The 25525-nt window shown below is 39.5% G+C and overlaps 3 protein-coding genes and 1 long non-coding RNA gene across 5 annotated transcripts; 1 reads left to right on the forward strand and 3 right to left on the reverse strand.

The window, feature by feature from the left end:
* Positions 1-5893: 5893 nt before the first annotated feature.
* Positions 5894-8953, reverse strand: LOC116334699 (procathepsin L-like). Its single transcript, XM_031758194.2, has 8 exons — positions 8423-8953; positions 8032-8136; positions 7639-7781; positions 7319-7516; positions 7034-7225; positions 6581-6743; positions 6371-6476; positions 5894-6185 (listed from the first exon to the last, which is right to left on the reverse strand). Exons 2-8 carry the CDS (start codon positions 8129-8131, stop codon positions 6086-6088), a joined length of 1002 nt encoding a protein of 333 aa, XP_031614054.1. The 5' UTR covers positions 8132-8136; positions 8423-8953; the 3' UTR covers positions 5894-6085.
* Positions 8954-11133: 2180 nt separating this feature from the next.
* On the reverse strand, positions 11134-25152 carry LOC116334698 (procathepsin L-like). 2 transcript variants are annotated; one of them, XM_039603094.1, is made up of 9 exons: positions 24997-25152; positions 24627-24731; positions 24265-24407; positions 23933-24130; positions 23651-23842; positions 23107-23272; positions 22891-22996; positions 22663-22766; positions 11134-11443 (listed from the first exon to the last, which is right to left on the reverse strand). In XM_039603094.1, exons 2-8 carry the CDS (start codon positions 24724-24726, stop codon positions 22667-22669), a joined length of 1005 nt encoding a protein of 334 aa, XP_039459028.1. In that variant the 5' UTR covers positions 24727-24731; positions 24997-25152; the 3' UTR covers positions 11134-11443; positions 22663-22666. The 2 variants fall into 2 exon arrangements, with proteins under 2 accessions (XP_039459028.1, XP_031614053.2); XM_031758193.2 differs by lacking the exon at positions 11134-11443 and adding an exon at positions 22317-22489.
* LOC116334697 (procathepsin L-like) lies at positions 11223-15805 on the reverse strand. Its single transcript, XM_031758191.2, has 8 exons — positions 15664-15805; positions 15281-15385; positions 14807-14949; positions 14461-14658; positions 14175-14366; positions 11936-12101; positions 11716-11821; positions 11223-11547 (listed from the first exon to the last, which is right to left on the reverse strand). Exons 2-8 carry the CDS (start codon positions 15378-15380, stop codon positions 11448-11450), a joined length of 1005 nt encoding a protein of 334 aa, XP_031614051.1. The 5' UTR covers positions 15381-15385; positions 15664-15805; the 3' UTR covers positions 11223-11447.
* On the forward strand, positions 19336-20900 carry LOC120434762. Its single transcript, XR_005609338.1, has 3 exons — positions 19336-19401; positions 19598-19744; positions 19860-20900. It is a non-coding gene; the product is annotated as an uncharacterized LOC120434762 (long non-coding RNA).
* Positions 25153-25525: the final 373 nt, after the last annotated feature.

Below are 25525 nucleotides of genomic sequence, written 5' to 3' on the forward strand. Positions count from 1 at the left end.
TCAATCTGAGGTTCAACTAACAGGTGAAATCTCCCAACATTAACCTTCCCATGGAGGCTGAGGAGAGTGATGGAGAGATAGATGTAGCACATCCTCAGGAACCACTGCTTCCCACTTAGAAGCATGCCAAGCCAACTCTACAACACCCTGAGCCTTTAGGAATTCTTTCCCCTACTCATTCGCCTAACAATTTTCCAGAGTCGCTTTGAGACTATCACTCGAGTCACATTCCACTTGGCAGCTGCCTCCATTCAGACTCAGTTTATCCATTCTCCATCAGAATGCCATTGAAGTTTTGCTGGGGGTAGGAGTTGAAGATTTATCAGACAAGGACTTCTTCCAGACACTCCCAGGGCACCCAAAAGGTCCAGCATCCTCCCACGCCATCTGATCCAGCTCATAACCAAGTAACGATTAATTGGCAGCACACCACCTCTCTTCTCCCGAGTGTCCAGAACATAAGGCATATCTGATAATATAATTACAAAGCTGATCAACCTGTGGTTGTCTTGGTGTCACTTGTGGGCATCTGAATGTGGTGTTTGTTATGGAAAACTGTCCTTTGCACTGAAATCTAATAAACAGACAACCATTCGGGTTCACATCAGGTAGGCTGATCCATAACCATAGAAGGGCCTACCTTTAATGGCTTGTTTTAATTAAGTAGGAGTGTCATTATGGTATTTTATAATGCTATTTCCTCAGGCAGAATAACATTTCTCAAAATGCATAGCTAACCTCACCTGGTCCAACAATAACGGATAGAGTTACTCAGTGAGAGTTGTTAAGCTTTGAACTGAAAGTGGAATAACTCTTAGTTGACATTAATATGAGCTTGTTTCACATCATTTGGAGAGGGTGCTGCTGCTGCTTCGCTCTTTCTGGCTTTTTTTCTGAAGGATGCAAACAAAAAAAAACTAATTTCACAGTTGCCAGGGCCTCTCTTAGGTGGTGACTTCCACTTCCCCCACTACAACCACTGATAACAAATGTGAGAAACAGCTTCTTCTCTGAAACTGTCAGACCTAAACTCTGCCAAACTTTTTCTCGAACAAACACAGACATATATCAATATCAATAACAGTACACAGGTTCTTGCACACCAACAACCATTGCACTTCAAATTGTTCATGTGTTATTTATATCTTTTTTCCTTTTCTCTTTTTTTTTGGGGGGGGGTATGGTTACGTGGGGATATGTCTTCTCTTGTGTTGCGTTTTGTTTTGGTTTTTAAATTCTTATTTTATTTTATTTATGATTTAGTTCTTAATAGGTTGATAATATATAATATATATTATAATTATTATAATCTAGTATAATATATAATAATAATTTTACCTATAAAGTAAATTAAGCAATTACAAGAAAGTTTTCCATTTCCAGTTTATGAAATGTCACTTATCAGTTATAAGATTAGATTATATAAAAAAAAAAAAAACTAATTTTTTCTCATCAAATCTCCATCTCTGAAAGTGTCACAGAGTCACATTTCTTTTTGCGCTTTGAAAAATAAAGCAAAAACCTCTAGCGCCATCTTGTGACGCCCCCTAGTATTGCCTTTAGGATTGCACTATAAACTGCAGAATGTGACCATTTTGTTACTTGTTTCTATGCTATTTCACCACAGTGGCAAGTTCGCATTATTTAGCTATAACTGAGCCAAGCCAAATCTTCATGCTGCTTACAACTGCATGTGTCTTCTCTCTTTTCCATTTTTTTCTGGGATAATTCAGTGTTCTCTCTCTAACTTTGATGCATTTTCTCTCCCTGACTTATTCTCTGGTGAATATTTGAATTTCATCACTTTTAAACATGTAGATAAATCTCTTTACCATCAGAGTTTTATATGACAGGAAGCAGGATTGTTCAACAGGAGAAGTCCGGCTGCTTTATGACAAACTATTCCACCGTGTAAAAATGATTTGTGTGTGCAGCTGAACTGTATGGTGTGCAGACCACAAACTATTATCTATCATCAGATCCTGATGGTCACTGTTTTTTGTTTTGTTTGGGGGGGTTGTTTTGTTGTTTTTCATTTTGTTTTTGTTTGTTTGTTTTTCCCATGACAACCCTTCTAACATGCACTGACCTGTCCAGGATTTTTTATCTAAATTTTGAAAAACACAAAATCGTTCCACTTTACTTTGTTTTAAACGCTTTTTTACAATTTGAAAAACATAAATTCTGCAAACGGTCATAACATTATTGGGTACTGTTATGTGCGTAACAGTTATAACACGCTTTCCAGTCGTGTTCTCAGAGCGTGTTCTGGGGAGCTTGCAGGAGTCCTGACAGACATATTCAACCTGTCCTTGGCCCACGCTGTGGTACCGGCCTGCTTCAAATCCACCTCCATCGTCCCGATACCCAAAAACTCCAACCCATCTAGCCTCAATGACTACCGCCCAGTAGCACTCACCCCCATCATCACTAAGTGCTTAGAGCAGCTGGTCCTAGCACACTTCAAATCCTGTCTCCCCCCCACCCTGGACCCCCACCAATTCACATACCGCCAGAACAGGAGCACAGAGGATGCAGTCTCCATCGCACTGCACTCTGTCCTCTCACAACTGGACAACAACAACACCTACGCCAGAATGCTGTTTATAGACTTCAGTTCAGCATTCAATACAATCCACCCCTCACAACTCATCAGGAAACTGACAGACCTGGGCATCAGTTCCCTCATCTGCAAATGGTTACTGGACTTCCTGACCAACCGCCCCCAACATGTCCGGCTGGACAACCACTGCTCATCTACAATCACAATGAACACCGGTGTACCACAAGGCTGTGTGATGAGCCCTTTCCTCTACTCCCTCTTCACCCATGACTGCAGACCTGCTGATGGTTCCAACACCATCATTAAGTTTGCAGATGACACCACGGTGATTGGCCTCATCAGTGACAACGATGAGGCCGCCTACAGGGAGGAGGTGGATCGTCTGGCTGAGTGGTGCAACAGAAACAACCTGCTGCTTAACACTGAGAAGACCAAGGAGCTCATCATGGACTACAGGAGGAATGCTGACCCACATCCACCCATCTACATTAAAGGGACGGCTGTGGAGCGTGTGAGCAGCTTCAAGTTCCTGGGAGTCCACATCTCCGAGGATCTCATCTGGACGACCAACTGCTCCAAGCTGATCAAGAAAGCTCACCAGCGCCTCTTCTTCTTGAGGACTCTGAGGAAGAACCACCTGTCCTCAGACATCCTGGTGAACTTCTACCGCTGCAGCATTGAGAGCATCCTGACCAACTGTATAACAGTCTGGTATGGGAACTGCTCTGCCTCGGACCGGAAGGCGTTGCAGAGGGTCGTGAAAACTGCCCAGCGCATCGCCGGAGCACCACTTCCTGCCATAAAGGACATCTACAGGAAGCGGTGTCTGAAAAGGGCTGGGAAAATCATCAGAGACCCCAGTCACCCATCACATAGACTCTTCACCCTCCTGCCCTCTGGGAGGCGCTACAGGAGCCTCCGGACTAAGACCACCAGGTACCGGAACAGCTTCTTCCCCACAGCTGTCAGACTCCTGAACTCTGCCTCCTGACATCTGACCCACGTTAAACTCATGGACTGAACATACACACACCCACAACCACCTACACACACACACACACAATGGACAACCGTACCCTCAAACACACAATAATAACATGGACTGAACCACCACTCACAACCACTAGCACTTTATGTAGCCTCTGTAGAAATTATCCACATATCTCACTTATCTTAACTGCACTACTGTATAGTTCTGTGTAAATAATCATTCTGTACATACAATAATTTTTAATCCTACAACTGTTTATAACTTGCATAGTTCACATTTCTGTATAGCTGTATATCTCATATTTCTGTATAGTTTTTTTTATTTCATATTTATATCCTGTTCATAGCCTGTACATAGCTTGTACTCACTACAGCCTGTACATACTTATAGTTATAGAATATTCATAACATACTTCATACCGTGTACATTATAACATACCATAATAGACCCATTTCTGTAATATACTTACATATCTATATTATTGCTAATATATATTGTAATATATCTATATCACGGCTAAAGCACTTCTGGATGGATGCAAACTGCATTTCGTTGCCCTGTACCTGTGACATGTGCAATGACAATAAAGTTGAATTCTAATTCTATTCTATTCTAAAAAGAGCATTTTAGAAAGACAGAGTTTCTCAGAAGTAACAATAGACAAAGGTTGATCAATGTGCAAAAATATACAATTTGTGGTGTTATGACCCAGGTCATTGTTGCCGTGTGGTGCTGTTACTTGCCACACGATGCGGGGGCATTGTTTGTACTCTGTGATGTCTGTGTTATGCAAGTTTCCAGGTGGAGGCTGACCATTGGTGGAAGAGGGAATGAGGCCAGCTACAAATTGGGACCTGACTGGGCCAGCAGCCCCTCCTCCTACTTCCTGTTTCCAGTGAGCTGCGCGGTTGGGGCCCTTCGTGCCGTGTGACAGAGCTAGGCTGCAGTAAAAACAGTGTAGAGAGTCGTTTATCTGGACATGGTAGCTGTAGGGGTGGGAAGCCATTTCTTTTACAACCTTTTTCTCCTGTTTCGGGTAGGGAGACAGGTTAGAGGTTTGTATTTTCTTTTGGGGTTGACTCACTATAGGTAAGTTAGTTCTGATTCATTTCCAGTGTGTTTTGTTTGTTGTTTTGGCCATGCCCACCCTGACGCTCGCTACCTGTCAAGTTAATAAAACGACTAGTCATTGTAAAGCTGTGGCTGTGTGATTTACTTCTTTTTATTATTTTTCTTGTGTTGCACTCCAGCGCCCCCGGGCCGGTGTGTAACAGTGGAAAATTGCAGAAAATTGTAAAGACTCATAATCAAAAGATCTGGAATCTGGAGAAATATTTTTAAAGTGTTTTAGAATATCAATGATAAACTGATCAAGTAAAATAAACATTTCATTCCTTCCCCAAATCTGAGATGTCACCTCCTGATTTATTCTTTCTGTAGGAATGGATTACAGAAAATAAAACTAAATTGAATTGAATCAACTTTTAAATTTGTCAGGGTCCTGGGTCCGTGACCTAGTGTTTTTGAGCTTCGATGTCATCATGGTTGATGACTGCTAGTGTGTTGGTTTCTGTTCTTTACTTCTCGCTTTCTAGTTCCTTTTTGTCTTGTGATCGCTAGCTCTTAGGTTTTGGTTCCTGTGCCCGTCATGTTTAGTGTAGGTTTGCAGTTTGTTACTCTTGTCCCTGTGCTCTGTGTTCCCTCTGTTCACTGTGTAGTCCGTGCTGCTGTGCCTGTCGTGTGCTTCCTGTTTTATTAGTCCCTGTCCTGTGTGCAGTGTGTCTAACTTTGCTTCTCCTTAGTCTCATTAGGTCTGATTTGTCCCAGCTGTGTGTCCACCTGTTCCCCTTCCTCTCATTGTGCTGCTTGCGTTTTATGCCCTGTGTTTCTCTCTGTTTCTGGTCACGTTGTGCCCTCACCGTGCTGAGTTTTCTCCCTTCGTGTTCCTGTCTTAATTCTAATGCATAGTTCCTGGTTGTCCTGGTTCATGTTTCTTAGTTTTTAGTTTCTTGAATCCTATTTAGTCCTAGTTTTTATGTTTGAGGTTTTGGTTTGGTTTTTTGTGAGTTTATTTTATGTAAAGTTTTCCCAGTAATAAAACTGTTGCTTTAAATTATTTATTCCATCTCCTAGGTTTGGGTCCTACAACCTTTTGTTTTTCTGGAACCTGTTTTCTGATTTGGTAATTATTTTAAAAAATGTAAAAAATAAATAAATACAATCTATCAATCTGTGTTGACAGTCTATAGTCTGAAAGTGTCCAAAATGTCTCCAGAAAGCTAGAAATTTACCCACAGGTGCAGAAAATCTTTGCCTGGATGATGGATTGATCAACAGAGCACAGTTTCAAAGTTGATTTATTTTTGCATGTATTTACAGTATTTATAAATTTATTAGCACAGTTGCAGGAAAAGAGAGCTTCTTAACACCACAAATAAAATGATTTTTAGTTACATAACCCAGTTAAAAACACTGAAATAAATTTCTGTCAAATCAGAAAAAAAAATGAGGATGAGTTTCTTCCAACCTCTTCAGACTAGAGGGTAGCTTGCTTTAGAAGCAATCCCACACTGGTTGGATTTGTTCCTGCTCATCTTTATGTATCCTTTCTCTCCCCAACCAAGGCCGAAGCTACAGGAAAGAACAATTGAGCAAAATTTAGCAGCAAAAAATGAATAGCGTCCACACTAGACATAATAACCTGCATAAATAATATGTATTTACGTGTGTGTGTGTGTGTGTGTGCGCGCGCGCGCGCGCGTGCGTATCAGCACTCACTGTTAATTCAAATATGAGCCTCACATGTGAGTATTTACCTGTTCTTGACAAGCCAGTAGTCATGTCCATTTTCTGTACCATAACCCACAGCCAGCATAGCATGGCTGAACCGTGAGGTTATACATGAAGGCTCATCATACACTCCTAGAAATATATGTCAGTTAGACAAATGAAGCACTTCACATTTGATCGTTTTCAATTTAAAGGTTTCATGACACTTTCCAAGTATTTTTTTTCAGTGTCTGCACCTGATTGGTAGAACTGAAACGACTCGTGAGAAGCATCCATGGCAATAGATATCGGTCCGATGGTGGCCACAGCCTCCTTCAGAGCATCTTCATTCGGACTTACATCAACATAGCCGGTACACGTGGCACCAACAGTTTCAGGGTTGTAATGGCAATTTCCTTCCTAATACAGAAAAAAAGATGCTATAATTTATTGTGTTAGTCATAATTATATTCACAAAAAGAGCATTTAGAAAACACCGTGATCTTAAAAATGTGTTTTGAAAGAAGTCAGTAAAGTAGCTAATGCTGTGGGCTTCATGTGGCTTGGAGCTAATATGTGTTTTGGAAGTACACAACTTCATACACTTTCATGATTAATAACACTGTCTGAATGAGCTGATTTACACTTCTAGTTCTTATATTAGTATTATGATTGTCAGGTAATGGTAATTATTTTTTCATAATTCTTACCTCGGCCTCATAAGGGTAGGATGCCTCAGTGTCAATTCCTCCAGTTGCTTGGATGTACTTGAAGGCCCAGTCCATCCAGCCTCCATTGCAGCCATGGTTGCCATAGTCTCCAGAGCAGTCCACCAACTGCTGCTTACTCAGAGACACCAGCTTTCCTGTCTTCCTGAAGTTCTGACCCTCCAGTGCACCAATCTGCAATAAGGATGAGTCTATTTGAACCCAGACAATAGTTGAACAAACTTCCGATTTTACAGGATTAAAGAACACAGGGGCTTATGTACTCACTGCACTGAAGGCCCAGCAGGAGCCACACTGCATCTGATTCTGGACATCAGTGACGTATCCCTTATCCCTCCAGTCAACAGTGTCAGGTAGATCAGTACCTTCAGGTAGCCGAAGGAAGGTAGAGCCGCGGTGATGCAGAGAAGTATTGAACGAGCCAAGGCAGCCCCGGGAAACCAGTCGTTTGTACTCTTCATTTTCCTGGTCAAGAGGGACCAAATTTATCAGTTTTTAGTTCAAAAGTTTGTTTTTTGTTCCTGTTTTTTTTTTAACCTTACAATTACAACTAAAAATATCGATGACACGTCTTTTTCTGCATATACCATGTCAGCAAAGTGGGTCATCCCAAGGCGGTAGGACTTCAAACCCTGGTCTGCCAAAATGTTGTGCACTAGAACAAGTTTGCGGTTGTTGAGCCAGATTTGTTTTCGGTGAGCCTCCTCTGAGTCAGAGTCATATGACTTTTCTGCATATTAGAAAAGGAAATTATGAGAAACAGAATGAAGGAAAATCTATTAATGAATTTTAGGGAAAATGCATATTTCCCTTTGTTTCCACAGTTTTCCAAGTTTGAGCCTTGTATTGTATCTTAATTTCAGCAGAACACAATTAAAAAACAAAAGGTTTATATCAAAGAGGAGAGGCTTGTACAGTATTTAAAAAGCATAGAAAGGGATCAACAGCAATAAAAAGACTAAAAGAATCTGCTGTCTCACCAAACTTGAGTTTCCAGGCATGAAACTCCAGATCTTCCAGAGAGATGCTGGCACAGCTGGATACAGCCAGAACAGCAGCAACAACAAGCAGCAACTTCATCTTGACTGAACACAAGCAGAAGAAGACAGAAATCCTTTGTGACTTACAGGAAACCACACAGGCAGTTTCGATTTTTTTTTTTAATGACAGCTTAAAATGCATTGTGTCGTAATGTTGGATGTCACTTTCATAGCGTCACACTATTCACTTTTTTTCTTCGACTATTTGTTTCACATCTCCCACCAGTTCTTTCCAAAATTAATGATTCTCTGCTTTTTTTCATTAACACATTGCTGAAAAGTGTATTCATAATTGTCTACATGTCTAGTTAACTCTACTGTAGCTACTTACCTGTACCGCCTGACTCCGTCTGACTGATAACCACCTGTGGCTGATATATGACTGTGCCAGAGGGAGCTTGTTTATTTAGCCGACTATAATATGACTGCAGTACTCCAGTCAGGTCAGGACAGCACGGAAAGAAAAAGTGTCAAGCACTGAAGTACAAAAGGGTGGAGCTAAACAATGAGAGTGAAAATAATTTTCCAAAGAGGAAGTCACAGAGTGTTTGGCTTTCCCCTCCCCACAGTGTTAACTGGAAGTTAGTCATGTGGACGAACCTTCATGACAGTCAGAATTCTTTGGGGTTTTTTCTCTCAAGTAGCTTTTGCAAATTTCTGAGGTGTGTTTGGGATTACTGAAAAAACACTCCCAAACTTAAATATGTTGTACTGTGTTTCTCTCTCCTGCAGGTCTACTTACAAAAACCATGCTGTTACTTTGCTAAAAGCCACAGAAGCAGTCAGTATGTGTCCACACTTTTGGAACAACATAAAATGTTTATTTTGAAATGTTTAAGCCAACTGTATTATGTCGTATGGTATATATAAAGACACTGAGTTCTTATATATAACATGTATAAAAATCCAGCTTGTCTTTGAGAAATATTTTTAATTGATGTGTCTGAAAAACTACAAATAAAATAAAGCAATTCAAACAATCAAGGGGACATATATTGAATCTACTACATGAAGCATAGTTGTAAATCAAGTTGTTTAATTAACAAGTCGCAACCTGACTTTGACCTTAGATTTGGTTTTTTGAGCAGAAATTCCTTCCTCATGTGTATGACTCGTGATTATTTCCCATCACCACAAACCAGTCGAGGCAGTCTGACATCACTCCCAGAGGTTACTTCTGCTGAAGATTTCTTCCTGTTAGGCAACTGTTGGTATACAGCAACACTAGCTGAATGATTTGATTTGCAAATAAACTGCTATTTAGCAAGATAACAATAGTTATTTGTTATGAAGACCTGTAGAGTCAAAGATTGTGATCTGGGATTTTTCTGCACATGTCAAATGACCTACGTCACCTGGCAACTAAACTGTTTGTCAATGACTTGTCCAAAATGTATGAGGCTCTAATTAAGAACTATGTATAAAAAGTTCTATAATTAAAGTCAAATGTTTCTTAAACTCAATGAATTAAAGGTAAAAGTCTGCACTTCAGTCACATTTTGAGTGTTTGATTTAAAATGATATGGATGGACAAAACCAGATGAATTGTGCCTCTGTCCAACAAATTACGTGTATGGGACATTACTCTGACATAGAGTTTGCTTCATCTGTGTAGCAAATATGTTCTTAGTCTTCTTCTTTCTCAGGTTTCTGCTGCCTGAGGTGTTTACTAAGCACACAGTCAGTGTACATCTCATGGATCTTTGTTGTTTCATCCTGGACAGTGTATCTGACACTCACCAATCCTCAGCCACCTTCCTTCTGCTTAGGAGCTTCCTTGTCCTCACATCTGTGGCTTCTATCTCCTCCTTTGGCCAGGTGATTACTGTAGAGGGTATCTCACAACTGGCAGGGCATAGGTTTTGATTGCCCAGATCTTGTCCTATCCATTCAGTTGACTGACTAATAATAGCAACTTTGTTGTGGTTTCCGTTCACTGTGGGATTTCCAGGTACTTCTAGCTATTCTCAGTGTCTGGATTTTTGCCTCCTGGCAGTGGATCTCCTCAATTCTGATTACTTTCCATCTCACTACAACCTCACATTAACGCCCAACTGTACTCATTTTCTTGTTTATGTTTGCAAAATTAGCCTCTGTAATGTAGGCAACAGATAGAGCTGTTTTTGTTTTTAATTCTCCCTCTTTTTATGTGTTTGTATCCTACATAATTGATATAACATGAGTACATTCATTAGAATCAAAATATGCAACTGCAGCAGCACAATTCTCTTTTATTACATAAATAAAATCCTCAAAAGATATACTTTTTGCTTTCTTATTTTGAGTAAATTTCAGAATCTGTACTTTAAAATTTTTAACTGAGTAAAGAAGTTGAATCAGTACTTCAGCTTTTACCAGTATTTTATAACAGAAGTATCCATACTTCTGCCAGTTGTGGCAGGGCATGGTCCATTATGTGGCTGCGGAGGAGGCTGACATACCTGAGCTCGATCAGCTCATCACGCTTCCCCTATATTAAACATGTCGGGACCTGAGGTTGTTGTTGTGTGTAGGACGCAGCTGAAAAGCTGCAGACGTGAGTTGAAGAGACGACAACTGAATAAAGAATGGTAAATGGCCTGTATTTATATAGCGCTTTTATGGTCCCTAAGGACCCCAAAGCGCTTTACATATCCAGTCATTCACCCATTCATGCACACATTCACACACTGGTGATGGCAAGCTACGTTGTAGCCACAGCCACCCTGGGGCGCACTGACAGAGGCGATAAAGAAGTGTGCTGGAAAGTGCAAATATGTGGTCGGGTCCGTCATTCCTCTCACAACAGTATATCAAACCATGATTGCAAATCCTATCAGGATTGATCTCTGACTTGTGCTAACTTTTGTTACAAAAAGGAATGGATGAAGGTGCATTACTCAGCCTTTTTGCAAGCTTCTGCTTCATTACAGGGCAAATTTTCTGATAAAACAAATGCATTATATTTCTCATGGGGATTGTACAGGAAAAGCCAGGGATGGATCACCAGTCAACTTTTTTTCTTTGGGGAACACAGAAGTATGCAAAAATTAGAAATCCCACTGGTGCTGAGCATAGTGGACTGATCAACAGACCAAAGTTTTAATGCTAAAAAACACTTCTTGGTTATTAAGCCATACACTACCAACACATTGAAATAAACACAATTACTTTTATTAAATATCAATGTGAAACAATTTGTTTATTTATTTATTTATGTTTCATGTATTTGCAGTCTTTATGATGTTATTTCATTAAACACTAATGGAACAAAAAGAGAGCCTGTTGACACCGTAAACAAAATGACATTTAGTTATGTAACTTGGTAAAAAAAAAAAAAATAAAGTAAAAATGAGGATGAGTTTTTTCCGACCTCTTCAGACCAGAGGGTAGCTTGCTGCAGTAGCAATCCCACACTGGTTGGATTTGTTCCTGCTCATCTTAATGTATCCTTTCTCCCCCCATCCAACACCAGCACTACAGGAAGAAAGAAATTAACAACATTTAACAGCTAAAAATGGGCTGTGTTCACACTAATAGTTCAATAACATGTAGAGACATGATGATCCGATTGTTAAGCCATAAAAAAGATGTCTTTATATATCTGTGTATCAAATATGAATTTAAATATAAGTAGGTATTTACCTGTTCTTGACGAGCCAATAGTCAAGTCCATTTTCAGTACCATAACCCACAGCCAGCACAGCATGGTCCAACATTGTGCTGCTGCAGTCGGGCTCATCATAAACACCTGCAAACACATGTCAATTAAACTGATAGATGTAAAGAACAAAACTATTCGCATTTATTTTTTAATTTGAAGATCATTTTCCTGGTACTTTCAATTGTGTTTCAATGTCTGCACCTGATTCATATAGCTGAAAAGACAGCTGAGAAGCATCAATGGCCACAGATATTGGTCCAATGGTAGCCACAGCTTCCTTCAGGGTTTCTTCATTAGCTGGTTGCACATCAACATAGCCGGTGCATGTAGCACCAGTAGATTTAGGGTTGTAACGGCAATCTCCATCCTAATACAGAGAAAGATGTTAAAATTTCTTGCGCTGATTGCAACATATTAGCAAACACAGTATATAAAAAATGCATAAGTCAGTAAAGCAGCCAATACTGTCGGGTTTATGCGACTTGAACCTACAGTATGTTTTGGAAGTACTGTAAACTGCTTCAAACACTTTCATGTTTAATAACACTGTCTAAACGAGCCGATTTACATCCCTGATTCATATATTTATCAATAATAATAATGAAGCTTATGCGTATGTTCTATAAGGAAGATCTGTAGTTGCACATCTGTCTGCTTCCCAGGTGTTGGCATCTAATCTAAGCTTTGCATCACTTCCACTGTCAAGCTTATTGTGACATGACTGGTCTGGTCCAATCATATTTCTACCAGCCTTCTTCACTCCGCATACTGTAAATCTCACTGGCATTTGTCATTTTCCCTTGTAGATGCCGTCATGCACCACACCTTCTCCGCATCACCACCTCTCACTCATCACTGGCTTCATTCAAGCCTCCATCTTCATCGCCACCATCATTGTCTAGATTCCAAGGGATGTCCTGTTCTAATCCCTATCACCTCTGGGATTCTGTTCTGCTTTGATGGGCCATCAGAGTCTAACAGCCAAATAACTCAAACTGAATTCTGTATATCAATAAATGATGTTCAGTTCCATCTGATAATCTCTCCTTATTGAAATAATAATAACTTTATTTATTTATTCAGTTGGTGCACACTGAAGACAAGTGTATGTGTTAAAACATACAGACACATAAACAGTCACATGGTCAGTCATAGACCTTCATTCCCACATACACTTAGACATACTTGTATCGTTTCAAACTATGGCCAAAATTGAAGGGGAATTAAGGAAACACTAACCAATAGAAATGAGTTTTCAGCATTCGCTTCAAACAAATAACCAACCTAACTGATTGAGGAAAGCTGGTCCAGAATTTGGGCATTAAAACCTCAAAAGCACAATCACCTCTTGTTTTAAAATCAGAGTGAAGGAGAATTAGAAGGCCCTGGTTAGACGATCTGAGAGGCTGGATTCATTGATAAGGTGCTAGAAGCCCCGCTAAATACACAGGAGCCTGTCCACGTAGAGCCTTTTATGTTAATAACAGAATTTTAAAGTGGATTCTGAATTTTACTTGAAGCCAGTGAAGGGATCCAAGGATAGGTGTAATATGTTACTGACAGCTAGTTTTAGTTGGCAGCCTTGCAGCTGTGTTCTTAACTAATTGGACACTAGTTATGGAGGACTGAGAAATGCATGTGAAAAGTGAATTGCAATAATCAAGTGTGAAAGTTGTAAATTAAAGTGCGTACTAAAAGTTCAAGATGATTGAAAGGTAAAGGTTTGAGTTTCACAATGTTTGTCAGATGAAGGAAACAAAACTGGGTAACCTTTGAGATATGAGTTTCGAAATTAAAGTGATGATTAAAAGTGACACCAAGATTTTTTGCAGATGATTTGAAATGATTGGCATGGGGGCTAATGTACTGACTAACATCCTTAGTGGGCTGACGACTAGAACCTCAGTTTGCCCAGGACAGAGATATTACGATATTAAAATATCCTAATTAGTTATGGCACATAAAAATTCACTGTGGGAGGAGGGGCTACTGAGGTTGTTGGGCTTGACAGAAAAATATGTATCATCTGCATAGCAGTGATTGAAGATTCCATTAAAACCATTGTTTAGCTGGCCCAGGGTTAACATATATAAAGAAGCCCTGGGACACTCCCCATATAGGAGCTCCAGATGAGGACGTACATTGATTTATATGAATTCTGAAGTATCTGTTTGATAAGTATGAAAACCATTTGAGAGCAGTACCAGAGATGACAACGCAGTTTTGTAGCCTGCTAATAAGGGTACCATGTTCAACAGTATCAAAAGCTGATGAGCAGGACATTTATCTGAATGTATTAGAATATCATCAGTAATTTTCACTAAAGCTATCAAGATGATGATAGTGAGGTGGCAAAGTGCTGAGGCTTGTATAAATTCAAAGATCATGATTTAAAAGGAATCAAGTGTGACATGTTTTTGACATATTGCAGTCTATTTACCTCGGCCTCATAAGGGTAGGACTCCTCAGTGTCAATCCCTCCAGTTGCTTGGATGTACTGGAAAGCGGAATCCATCAGGCCTCCATTGCAGCCATGGTTCCCATAGTCTCCAGAGCAGTCTACCAACTGCTGCTTACTCAGAGACACCAGCTTTCCTGTTTTCCTGAAGTGCTGACCCTCCAGGGAGCCAGTCTGAAATAAAAATTAGTGAATGTGAAACCAGACAACAGTCAAGCAAAGTTTCCCATGCTACAAAAATAAAGAACAGAAAGTTATTTCTACTTACTGCACTGAAGGCCCAGCAGGAGCCACACTGCATCTGATTCTGGACATCTGTGACATATCCCTTATCTCTCCAGTCAACAGTGTCAGGTAGATCAGTACCTTTAGGTAGTCGGAAGAAGGTAGAGCCACGGCGAGGTAGAGAAGAATTGAAAGAGTGAAGGCAGCCCTGGGAAACCAGCCGTTTGTACTCTTCATTTTCCTGAGAAGAGGAACAGAGTTCATGGGGTTTTTATTTAAAAGTTCCTATGCATTCTTACATGCTTATATGCATTACAAAAAAAACGTATTTGTGAAATTGTAAATGGTGATGAGTAAAATCTGAATCACACGTCTTTTTCTGCACATACCATATCAGCAAATTGGGTCATCCCAAGGCGGTAGGACTTCAAACCCTGGTCTGCCAAGATGTTGTGCACTAGCACATGTTTGCGGTTGTTGAGCCAGATCTGCTTCCTTTGAGCCTCATCTGACTCAGAGTCATATGACTTTTCTACCAATTGGAAAAGGAAATGAAAGTGAAAGGAAATGAAAACAGAACAAAAGAAAATACATTGGTAATGAATGTAAGAAATAATCTGCTAAGAAATTTCCCTTTTTATTCTAATTTTTGCTTCATAACTTTTGCACTGTCCACTTCCTGCTGTGACAAAACAAATTTCCCACGTGTGGGACTAATAAAGGTTATCTTATCTTATCTTATCTTATCTTATCTTATCTTTTTACACAATTTTACACAATTAAACAATTAGGGTGAGCATTTCATTCCAAGTCTTCCCAAGGATCAAGAGCAATAAAAACACTAAAAGAGTCTGCTGTCTCACCAAACTTGAGTTTCCAGGCGTGAAACTCCAGATCTTCCAGAGAGATGCTGGCACAGCTGGATACAGCCAGAACAGCAGCAACAACGAGCAGCAACTTCATCTTGACTGAACACAAGCAGAAAAAGACACAGATCCTTTGTTACTTACAAAAAAACAGACAGCTTGTTTCTGATGTTTTTCAGTTTTAAAATGTTTTCTGTCATATCTTCTGTCACTTTCATAGAATCACAGTATCTACTCTGCCCATTGTCTTTGAGTTTCTATTCCACCGTACAATTTTTCCTCAAATGAATGATTCTCAGGTTTTTTTTCCATCAGCATGTTACTGAAAAGTGTATTTACACTCATCTATGTGTCTATTTATCTGTGCTGTAGCTGCTTACCTGTCTCAGTGTCCGTGTGTATCACGAAGACTAACCACCTGTGACTAATGTACGTCTGTGTCAGAGAGGAGTTCCTCTCTAGCCAACTACAGTTATAACTGCTGTATTCCAGTCAAGTCAGGACAGAAGTGTGCAAGCAAAGCAACACTGAAACATAAAAAGGTGGAGCTTAGCATTAAGAGTCAACACAATTTGTTTGGCAGTGTTCCAAAGAGGAAGTGTGACTTTTTTATCCACCCCCACAGTTGTTCACTGGAGGTTCACTGGTTGAGTAACCTTCATGAAAGTCAGCATTTAGTCTTCTTTGGTCTTCAATAGTTTTTTGCAAATCTCTTAGCTGTGTTTGGAATCATGGAAAAAAACAGTCCCAGACCTAAATTGTGCTGTGTTTCTCTCTCCTGCTGGTCCAAACAATATTTTCACTCAGTTGCTAAAAAGTCATATAAGCAGCCAATATCTGAGTCCACATTTCAGACTTTTTTTAACAACAAAAATGATTTTGAAGTATTTAAGGCAGCTGAAAAGTAGTCCAGGATGAAATGTGTTAGCTTGTCATTGAGCAACATTCTCAGCCATCTTCAAGTGTCTGAAAATCAATGAATAAGATAAAGCAAAACAATGCAAGCAAATCCCCTCTCACAAATTTATAGTTAAACACAAGGGTGTGGAAACAGAATCTACAACATGCAACGCAATTAATCTGCAATCTTAATAATAAAGTTGTTTACTTAACAAACCATAATCTAACTTTGACATCAGATTTATTTTGTTTCTTCCTCAGGTGCATGACTGATTTTTTTCTCATCACCCCATACCAGTAGAGGCAGTCTGACATCACTGACTGAGTCTAGTTCTGTTGAAGACTTCGTCCTGATAACAGATAGGCATCCAGGCAACTGTTGGCACACAGCTGAATGAGTTTATTTGCATCTCCAACTTTGCTATTTAGGGAAATAACAATAATCAGTTGTTACAAAGACCTGTAGAGTCAAAGATTGGGATTGGGGATTTTTCTCTATGTACCAGATAAGGCCAGGTGGTTAACTGGAGCTCATAGAGAAAAATTTAAAGAACTGAAGCAGATCAATGTGTAACTATACTTTAAGTGTCTATGTAGATTCTCAGTTATCCAGGTGTTGGTAGTATTGAGCTCTTGAAATGAATTGTCAGAATTCTTGGCTTTTTCCAACTCCCATAAATGTTCACTAGGGTTGAGGTAGGGTGATCTGGTGGAGGAACATTGATATTAGTCAGCAACATGCTGTTGAAATGTCAATTTAATGAGTAACCACACTCCAAAACCAAGCACTCCTTGAGCTGGTCCAAAGGTCTGTAGTGAAGAAGTGGAGAGCTGGAGCTCAGCACTCCCTGGTGTTTGGTGAGGGGTCATTTTTCCTGTGAGATCTGAACTGTTTCAATAAGTCTACACACCTTCATGTAGCGGGTGGCTAAACTTTTTTAACATGTATGTATCGCACCACACTGTAGACTACCCTAGATTGTATAGGAAAAGGTTATATGTTGGCCAAAGAACATTCCCTCAGTCAGTTCTCCTTTTTGCAGAACTGCAATCATCAGTGCTCGGCAGCGATGTGGCAGTGTCATGGTGTGGCTGAAAGCGAAAGGTGACAAATGCAAATACACTACCCACACTGCAAAATCTCCAGTGTTAAAGTGACACTAGAAAAGTGTCTATATGTGTCCACTCTTTTGAGTGTTAAATTAACAAGGACAGTGTTATATTTTAACAGTAACTTAGTCAGTGTTAAAGATTAACAGTGACTAACATTAGCAGTGTTGATTTTCTAACACTGAAAAATTACTAGCATTTTTATTTATTTTCCAAATGACCACTGGAGATTTTGCAGTGCACTAGCACGAAGATACTAGACGCGTCACACCACTCTGGACTCGACCAGCAAGGTCAAGAGGGAGATACTGCTAACTATCTCAAGTTCATTAAATTAACAAACTTGAGTTGTTATAATGCTTATAAGACTTTAGCTCTATATCAAGGTTTATTTAACTTGTACATTATTTTCTCTGCCCTTAACTTCATTTAATTAATGAATCTGAGATAAACTCAAGACTAAGAAAGAGTCCAGTCCGTTAGTCGAACCTCGGCTACAGGAGGAACAATACAGTTTTCGTCCTGGTCGTGGAATACCGGACCAGCTCTTTATCCTCTCGAGGATACTTGAAGCCCAACCAGTCTACATGTGCTTTTTGGACTTGGAGAAGGCATTCGACCTCTGTGGGAGGTGCTTCAGGACTATGGGGTGTCTTGCCCATTGCTACGGGCCATTCGATCCTCGTACAACCGTTGCAGGAGCTTGGTAAACATAGCCAGCAATAAGTCAGACTTGTGGGTGATGGAGTCTGTGAGGGCTGCCCTTTGTCACCGATTCTGATAGTAATTTTTATGGACTGAATTTCTAGGTGTAGCCAAGTGGCGGAAGGCTTTCACTTGGGTGGTCTCAGAATCTCATCTCTGCTTTTTGCAGATGATGTGGATCTGTTGGCTTCAACAGGTGATGACCTCCAGCTCACACTGGAACAGTTCACAGAGTGTGAAGAGGTGGGAATGAGAATCAGCACCTCCAAATCTGAGGCCATGGTCCTCAGCCAGAAAAGGGTGGAGTGCCTACTCTGGGTCAGGGACGAGTTCCTGCTCCAAGTGGAGGAGTTTAAGTATCTTGGGGTCTTGTTCACGAGTGACGGGAAAAGGGAGTGTAATAGAAAATTTCTGTTATTCTCATTTAAAGTATTTAAGTGCTTATGCATATGCTTAGTTGTGACATTGTAATTGACTGTTCATTCAAAGTTTCTAAAACTAAATGAACTTATTTCAGCCTCAGCAGTTGGAGAAGACAGCTCCCTTTACAGGCGCTAATAACGCCAAGGGCACAAAACAGCATACCCATTGTTCCGTTAGGTTTCATAGCGAGGCTCGTGATGTGTGGTATGATCGTCTTGTAACTTCCTCCCTCTTCCTTGGAATGCATAAAGAAGCGGGAGCACCACTTCTGTGGTGGTCAGCCGAGTAGCTTAGAGTCTGCAGAAGTTCTTTTTTTCTTTTTTTTTACACACAATGCAAATGTTCTAATCGAGTTGGCGCTCCGTATTTTGAAGGTAAAGAGCTTCGTTCAAGCGTTACTGTCTGGATTGATATATTGCTCGATGACATAGAGCGCAGAGGGGTTTTTTTTGCAGCATGCTTACACATAGACATGATAATAATAATAATAACAATAATAATAATAATAATAATAACAATAAGAAGAAGAAGAAGAAGAACAATAAGAACAATAATACATTTTATTTAAAAGCGCCTTTCAAAACACCCAGGGACACTGTACAGAGCAAATAAGACAAGCATAAAAACTGGAAATAAACACAATAATAAAAGAAAGTTTAAGAGCATGCGGAAGTTATATAGAGTAGGCTATCTTGAACAGGTGGGTAGGTGATAATGGGTAGTATTCTGCCCCTCTGTTGTTGCTTTATTGGGTTTCTTTGGCTGGTGCATTTCTCAGGTTTCCCACTAGTAGGCAGTATTACCCCTTGAGTTTTGTGGCTTCTTCTTTAGTTATTTTGTGTGCACTACACTGCCCCTTTGGTGATGTGTTGTAAGCAGCAGGCAAAGTTCACAGTGTGAGAAAATGCCTGGAGGAGAAAACAAGCTGCACAACTTTAAGCCAGGTTTACATCGTTGGGGAGTTTGTTGAGCCATAATCTGTAAGTAATCAATGTGTAGCTTTATTTTCTGTAAGATTTGTTACTTTTCTGTTACTTAAGAGGTTATTTGAACTTATAAGGAAAGATGTTTATGGTGAATGTAAAGCATAAGAAAAGCTATGTTGCTAACTTCTGTTTTTGGTTACAAAATAAGTCGATACTGATGCTTACGTATTATTTTACTGTATGTTCACAGTCTTACAAATTAAAAGAGGAAAAAACGGTCTTCAGTTAAAGACACAAAGACAAAGTGATGCGTCCTGTCGTTCCTGGAACCATCTCCTCTTATGTTTAGCTCGCTGCATAGGTTGAATAGCCATACATTCAACTGAGGGCAGCAGAGGTAGAGTAGACTCTGGGTCAGGAAGTCTGAACAACATGTCCTGAACTATCAGTAGGATTATTTTAAGAAAATCAAAGCTAGGCAGAGAGATGTGTTACTTTTCTGTCTCTTACAGAGGAGGGGGCACACACGAGACAAGGTCGGCGTGCAGACAGAAGAGGATTTGCAGCTGTGTGGAAACACATGGCTACTTGCGTTGTTACCTTAGACTGATTTTGATCACTGATATCAGTTAGATGCTCTTTGTATTTATCCACAGGTTGAGTGGTATTGAGTGGTATTCACTGTCCTTGATGTCAAATATCTGGACATGGCAAAATAGAACAGCACAAAGGAGTGTGTTTGTTATGTTTGGTGATGCATGTGTATCTTCATCCCTAACAATACTGATGATTCTTTTACAGAAACACCAACTACAGAATGCCCAAAAAAGTAAAACTGTTTCTGAAAAGATAAAGCAAGAAATGTTATTTAAAGAAAAAAAGGTCAAAACAAGGTCAAAGACAGGAGAAATCAGAGAGGAGAATTTCATTTTTTACTTCTAAACATTATGGATGCAGCCCGTATAAAGGGGATGATCTGATTGTTAGGGTTTTCTCTCTAAGCCCACAGGATGTTTACCGATTTGGTTATTTGGAACTATATAAATATATCTGAATTAACCTAAAAAGTATGTTATAGAACAGGGTGAGTGCACTGAAGGCCCACCAGGAGCCACACTGTTTCTGCTGTGGTGTCCATGAGCTGATGTTGGATGGCATGTGATCAGTTGGTTAGCTGAGCTGTATGCTAGATTAAGACTACCAGACTTCACACACTACCTAAAAATTCTTTCTTGCTTGCTTACACTTCATTACTTTGTTCCTATACGTTTACATTCGCCAGTCAAATCATGTTTCACTTTTACATCTTTATTTTTTTTGTGCTTTTGATGAATGAGTCAGAGACAGCCTTTCAAAAGCCACAAAAAACTTAAAATAAAAACAGTAAAACTGCGAATGGAAACATTAGGCAAGAAATATAACTTTAAAAAAAAGTTCAAACACAGAGGAAACCAGAAAGGAGACATTTCTCTACAAAATGAAGTTTCCACTTCTGAAACTTCTTGCCCACAGCTGTTATTTTTCACCTGAGGTTTGCAAGCCAAATGTCAACGAAGCAGCCAGTATGTGAGGGTGTATCTCATTCCACATTTCAGACTCTTCTAGTTCATTTCGAGTTATTTAGCTCAGCTTAAAGTAATTTATGTCAGCTGCTCAGCTAATATTCTCAGATGTGTCCAAAGAATCATGAATAAAATTAAGCAAGAATTGGTACAACATTAAAAGCCCCTTTTACATATTTTGAGAAGATCATAATTTATTGTTAAACACACAAGTTCTGAATGAGTGAAGCAACCGGAAGCTACTTTTCTGTAATCTTTAGAAAAAATACAAATGCATAATTTGGGATCCTGATCAAGTATTCTTTCTGTCAGGTACATAACCTCATCCAGATAAGTTGTTTGTTTGTATGTTTTTTTTAACTGGTATACCACATGCTTGTTTTTTTTTAATAGAAATTCATAAACTACATTTCAGTCTATAAAGTGTTGGACAAAGACACAATTTCTATAGTTTTGCTGCTGTACACCACCACAATAACATGTAAATCACCCATATTTCAGCTTTAATTCGGTGGCTAGGCAAAGATTTTAATTAACTTAAGCACCTGTTAATTAAATTTTAATAGAGTGTTTAGGAATTAGCTGCATCAAACTGGCTGAGAGTATTAGCTATATTTATACATAGACCTTATTTACAGGCATTCATTCTTTTTAAGAATAAACCAAGTCATAAATGTAGCCTAAAGATTAGACAATCTGTCTGACTTTGTTTGTTTTTTCCATCATCTGCACCAACATCTCTTTAGGTCCCATCTTGAAATTACAATGAAAGATGTTTTAAAAAAAAAAAAAAAAAAAAAAAAAGCCTCACTTGGCCATAAAACAAAAAGTATTTGTCAGTGACTTGTGTTAAGATATTCATCGTGTGTACTCATGTTGTAGAATATGTTGAAGTGCATTATGGTTACTGCTGTTTAACAGAGAGGCTCTATTTTAGTTGTCACCACAAGGGGGCACTGTTTTCACTGTAAGAGCACCTATGCTGCGTCTTCACGCCCCTGGCTGAGAGTGTACCACAACAAAAATGGCATCGGTGAGGAAAGGTTTTCCCGCGTGTTAACATGGAAAAAAATTCCCAAAATCTTTAGGATATTTTTGCCTCCGTCGTCATTTGCCTTCGATTTGATCGCTGTCGATGCTGCAATACTAAACAACTTGTCCAATTACTTTTGAGGCTCTAATGAAGAACTATGTATAAAAATGACTATATTTAAAGTAAAATGTTTGTTAAACCTGCTGAACTAAAGTTGAAAGACTGCGCTTCAGTCACATGTTAATTGTTTGATTTAAAATTGTGTGGCGGGACAAAAAAATCCCACTGATGTTGAATATCTCTGTCTGGATAAACCACTGAATGCTTACAAAGCCAAACACTCCCAACAAAGAGTAACACACACAAACAAATGATTAAATCACTGTGAAATATTTTATTTCTTTACATTTATTTACAATTTTTGTATGAGTTTCTATTAAACATAAACCAGGACAAAGGGTGGCTCTTCACCCTGACAAAAATAAAAAATAAAAAAATAACATTAATGTTGATTACATCCCACTGATCTCCACCTCACCGACGAAACCTGCAAATGTAATAAATCAGTCAATAAACTGTGGGATGCACAAATATTTTTATATTAATCTGTGCACATGATCATAGGTTTGATATGTTTAAAAGGAATTGTTAATGAAATTGTTAAAAAAAAAAAAATCTTAGTAGAGCTAAAAAGAAAAAGTAGTTTAAGTTTCTTCTGACCTCTTCAGACCAGAGGGTAGCTTGCTGCAGTAGCAATCCCACACTGGTTGGATTTGTTCCTGCTCATCTTAATGTATCCCTTGTCTCCCCATTCAAGACCCCAGCTACAGAAAGAAACAAATGAATAAACATTTAGCAGATAAACATGTAACTGAATGTAGAGATGTAATAATCTGCATGTATTACCTCTCAGTAACTATAAGAAGGAGCATCAATCAAGTTATTTACCTGTTCTTGACCAGCCAGTAGTCATTTCCGTCCTCAGTACCATAACCCACAGCCAGCACACCATGGTCCAACTCTAAGCTGCTGCAGTCGGGCTCATTATACACTCCTAGAAATACATATCGTTTAGACTGAGAGGTTTAAAAATCAATAAATAAATCTTCACATTTCTTTCTCTATATAAGATTTTTATTTGGCACTTTCAACACAGTGTTTTACCTGATTCGTAGAATTGGAATGACATCTGAGAAGCATCAATGCCCACAGAAATGGGTCCGATGGTGGCCACAGCCTCCTTCAGGGCGTCTTCATCGCCTTGACTCACTTCAGTATAGCCAGTGGATGTGGCTCCAATATTATCAGGATTATAACGGCATTTTCCATTCTAGTTGAGAGAAAATATTCAAATTATTCACTCACACATTTTCAAAGTATATAGCAAAGATATAAGAGATCAGAGCATTTACCAAATGCTATAGTTTTAAAGATAGATTTAAAACTAGTCAATAAATTGACCTTGAACAGATTTGCTGAGCCACTAGACGTGTTTTTTCCACAAGGTGGCAGTAAACTACACCAGTTGCATGCAAGTCTATTGATATGAATAATTGTCTTTTCATCTCTAACTCGGTCATTTGTCAAGATAATGATAGTCAAACGATGAACACTTTCAAATGTACTTTCTACGATTATGATTTATAATTTTTTTATTTATTATGATAAGCTGTGCAGCAAATTATTGACCACTGTCCTCTTTTATTACCTCGGCCTCATAAGGGTAGGACTCCTCAGTGTCAATCCCTCCATTTGCTTGGATGTACTGGAAGGCATAGTCCATCAGCCCTCCCATGCAGCCCATGTTGCCATAGTCTCCCGAGCAGTCCACCAACTGCTGCTCACTCAGAGACACCAGCGTTCCTGTCTTCCTGAAGTGCTGACCCTCCAGTGAGCCAGTCTGCAACAAGGATGAGTCAGTTTGAAACCAACAGTCAAGCAAAGTTTCCTACTTTACAATAATAGAGAAGACTATGTTATATGTACTCACTGCACTGAAGGCCCAGCAGGAGCCACACTGCTTCTGATCCTTGACATCAGTGACGTATCCCTTATCCCTCCAGTCAACAGCGTCGGGCAGATCAGTACCTTCAGGTAGTCTGAAGAAGGTAGAGCCACGGCGAGGCAGAGAAGCATTGAAGGAGTGAAGGCAGCCCTGGGAAATCACTCGTTTGTACTCTTCATTTTCCTGATGAAGAAAAACAAAATTCTGGGCTTATGGGGTTTTTATTCAAAATGCCATCCTCTGTGTCGTTCTATGCTAATTGCAGTGAAAATGCTGATGACCTACACATAAAAACCTAAACAGACATACAAACATACCATGTCAGCAAAGTAGGTCATGCCAAGGCGGTAGGACTTCAAACCCTGGTCTGCCAAGATGTTGTGTACAAGCACAAATTTGCGGTTGTTGAGCCAGATCTGCCTCCGGTGAGCCTCCTCTGATGGAGAGTGGTAGGATCGTTCTGTGAAAAAGAATTATCAAAAAGAGAGTGAAGGAACAAGTGATGAATCTTTAAACATTAACAATCTAATTTCCAGTGAGAGATTTTCGTTTATTCTAGTCTTATAATGTTATACAAGCATATGAGCGTGAGCAAGGCCAAATTTAAGACTTTAAGAGCACAAAACATGATTTGACAAAAAGCTAAAGCAAAGAGGAGAGGAAGAGTCTGCTATCTCACCAAACTTGAGTTTCCAGGCATGAAACTCCAAATCCTCCAGAGAGATGCTGGCACAGCTGGCCACAGCCAAAACAGCAGCAACAACAAGCAGCAACTTCATCTTGACTGGACACAAGCAGAAAAAGACAGAAATTCTTTGTGGTGTGCAGAAAACCAGACAGCTTGTTTCTGATGCCTGTCACATCATGATGTTGGATGTCACTTTCACACTACCACAGTATCCGCTCTACGTCCTGGTTTCTTTAAGTTTCTGTTTCATCTCTCCCTTCTATTCTTTCTCAAATGAATGAATCTCTTCTTTTTCTTGTCATCATTCTGTCACTAAAAAGTGTAGTCTATGTGTGCAGTTGTCTGCACTGTAGCTACTCACCTGGCTCGATGTCGATGTATGTGCTGAAGACTGAGGTAGAAGCGCCTGTGGGTGTTGTAGAGCTGTCTGAGGAGTTCTTTTATAGCCAGCTACAGTTATGACTACAGTATTCCAGTCAGGTGGCTGTCAGCAGGTCATGAAAAATGAAACACAAAGTCAATCATTGAAACCAACAAAGGTGGAGTAAGAGGAGGATCACACGATGACACTGTTTTGAGGAAATATTTTAGTCAACGTCAGCAAAAACACAACGTTACTGTCACGAATCCTGTTTAGTGCTTTTTTGTTTGGTTTTATGGGTTTTTTTTGAGGGCATGATCAGTTTTGGTTAAGTCATTCACGTTCAACAAACACCATATGCCTGTATGTGTTACTGTAATCTGTTTCCCACCACAAAGAGATGGGAAGTCTCCAAAAAGAACAACAGCAGAACAAAAACAAACAAAAACAAATCAGATGTACAGAAACAACACAGCGTGTGTGCTAATGCGTCATCCTGCGAGCTGAAACCTTAAGAAGAAACAGGTTA

This window comes from Oreochromis aureus, linkage group 19, assembly GCF_013358895.1.
Source record: "Oreochromis aureus strain Israel breed Guangdong linkage group 19, ZZ_aureus, whole genome shotgun sequence".
Lineage (NCBI taxonomy): Eukaryota > Metazoa > Chordata > Actinopteri > Cichliformes > Cichlidae > Oreochromis > Oreochromis aureus.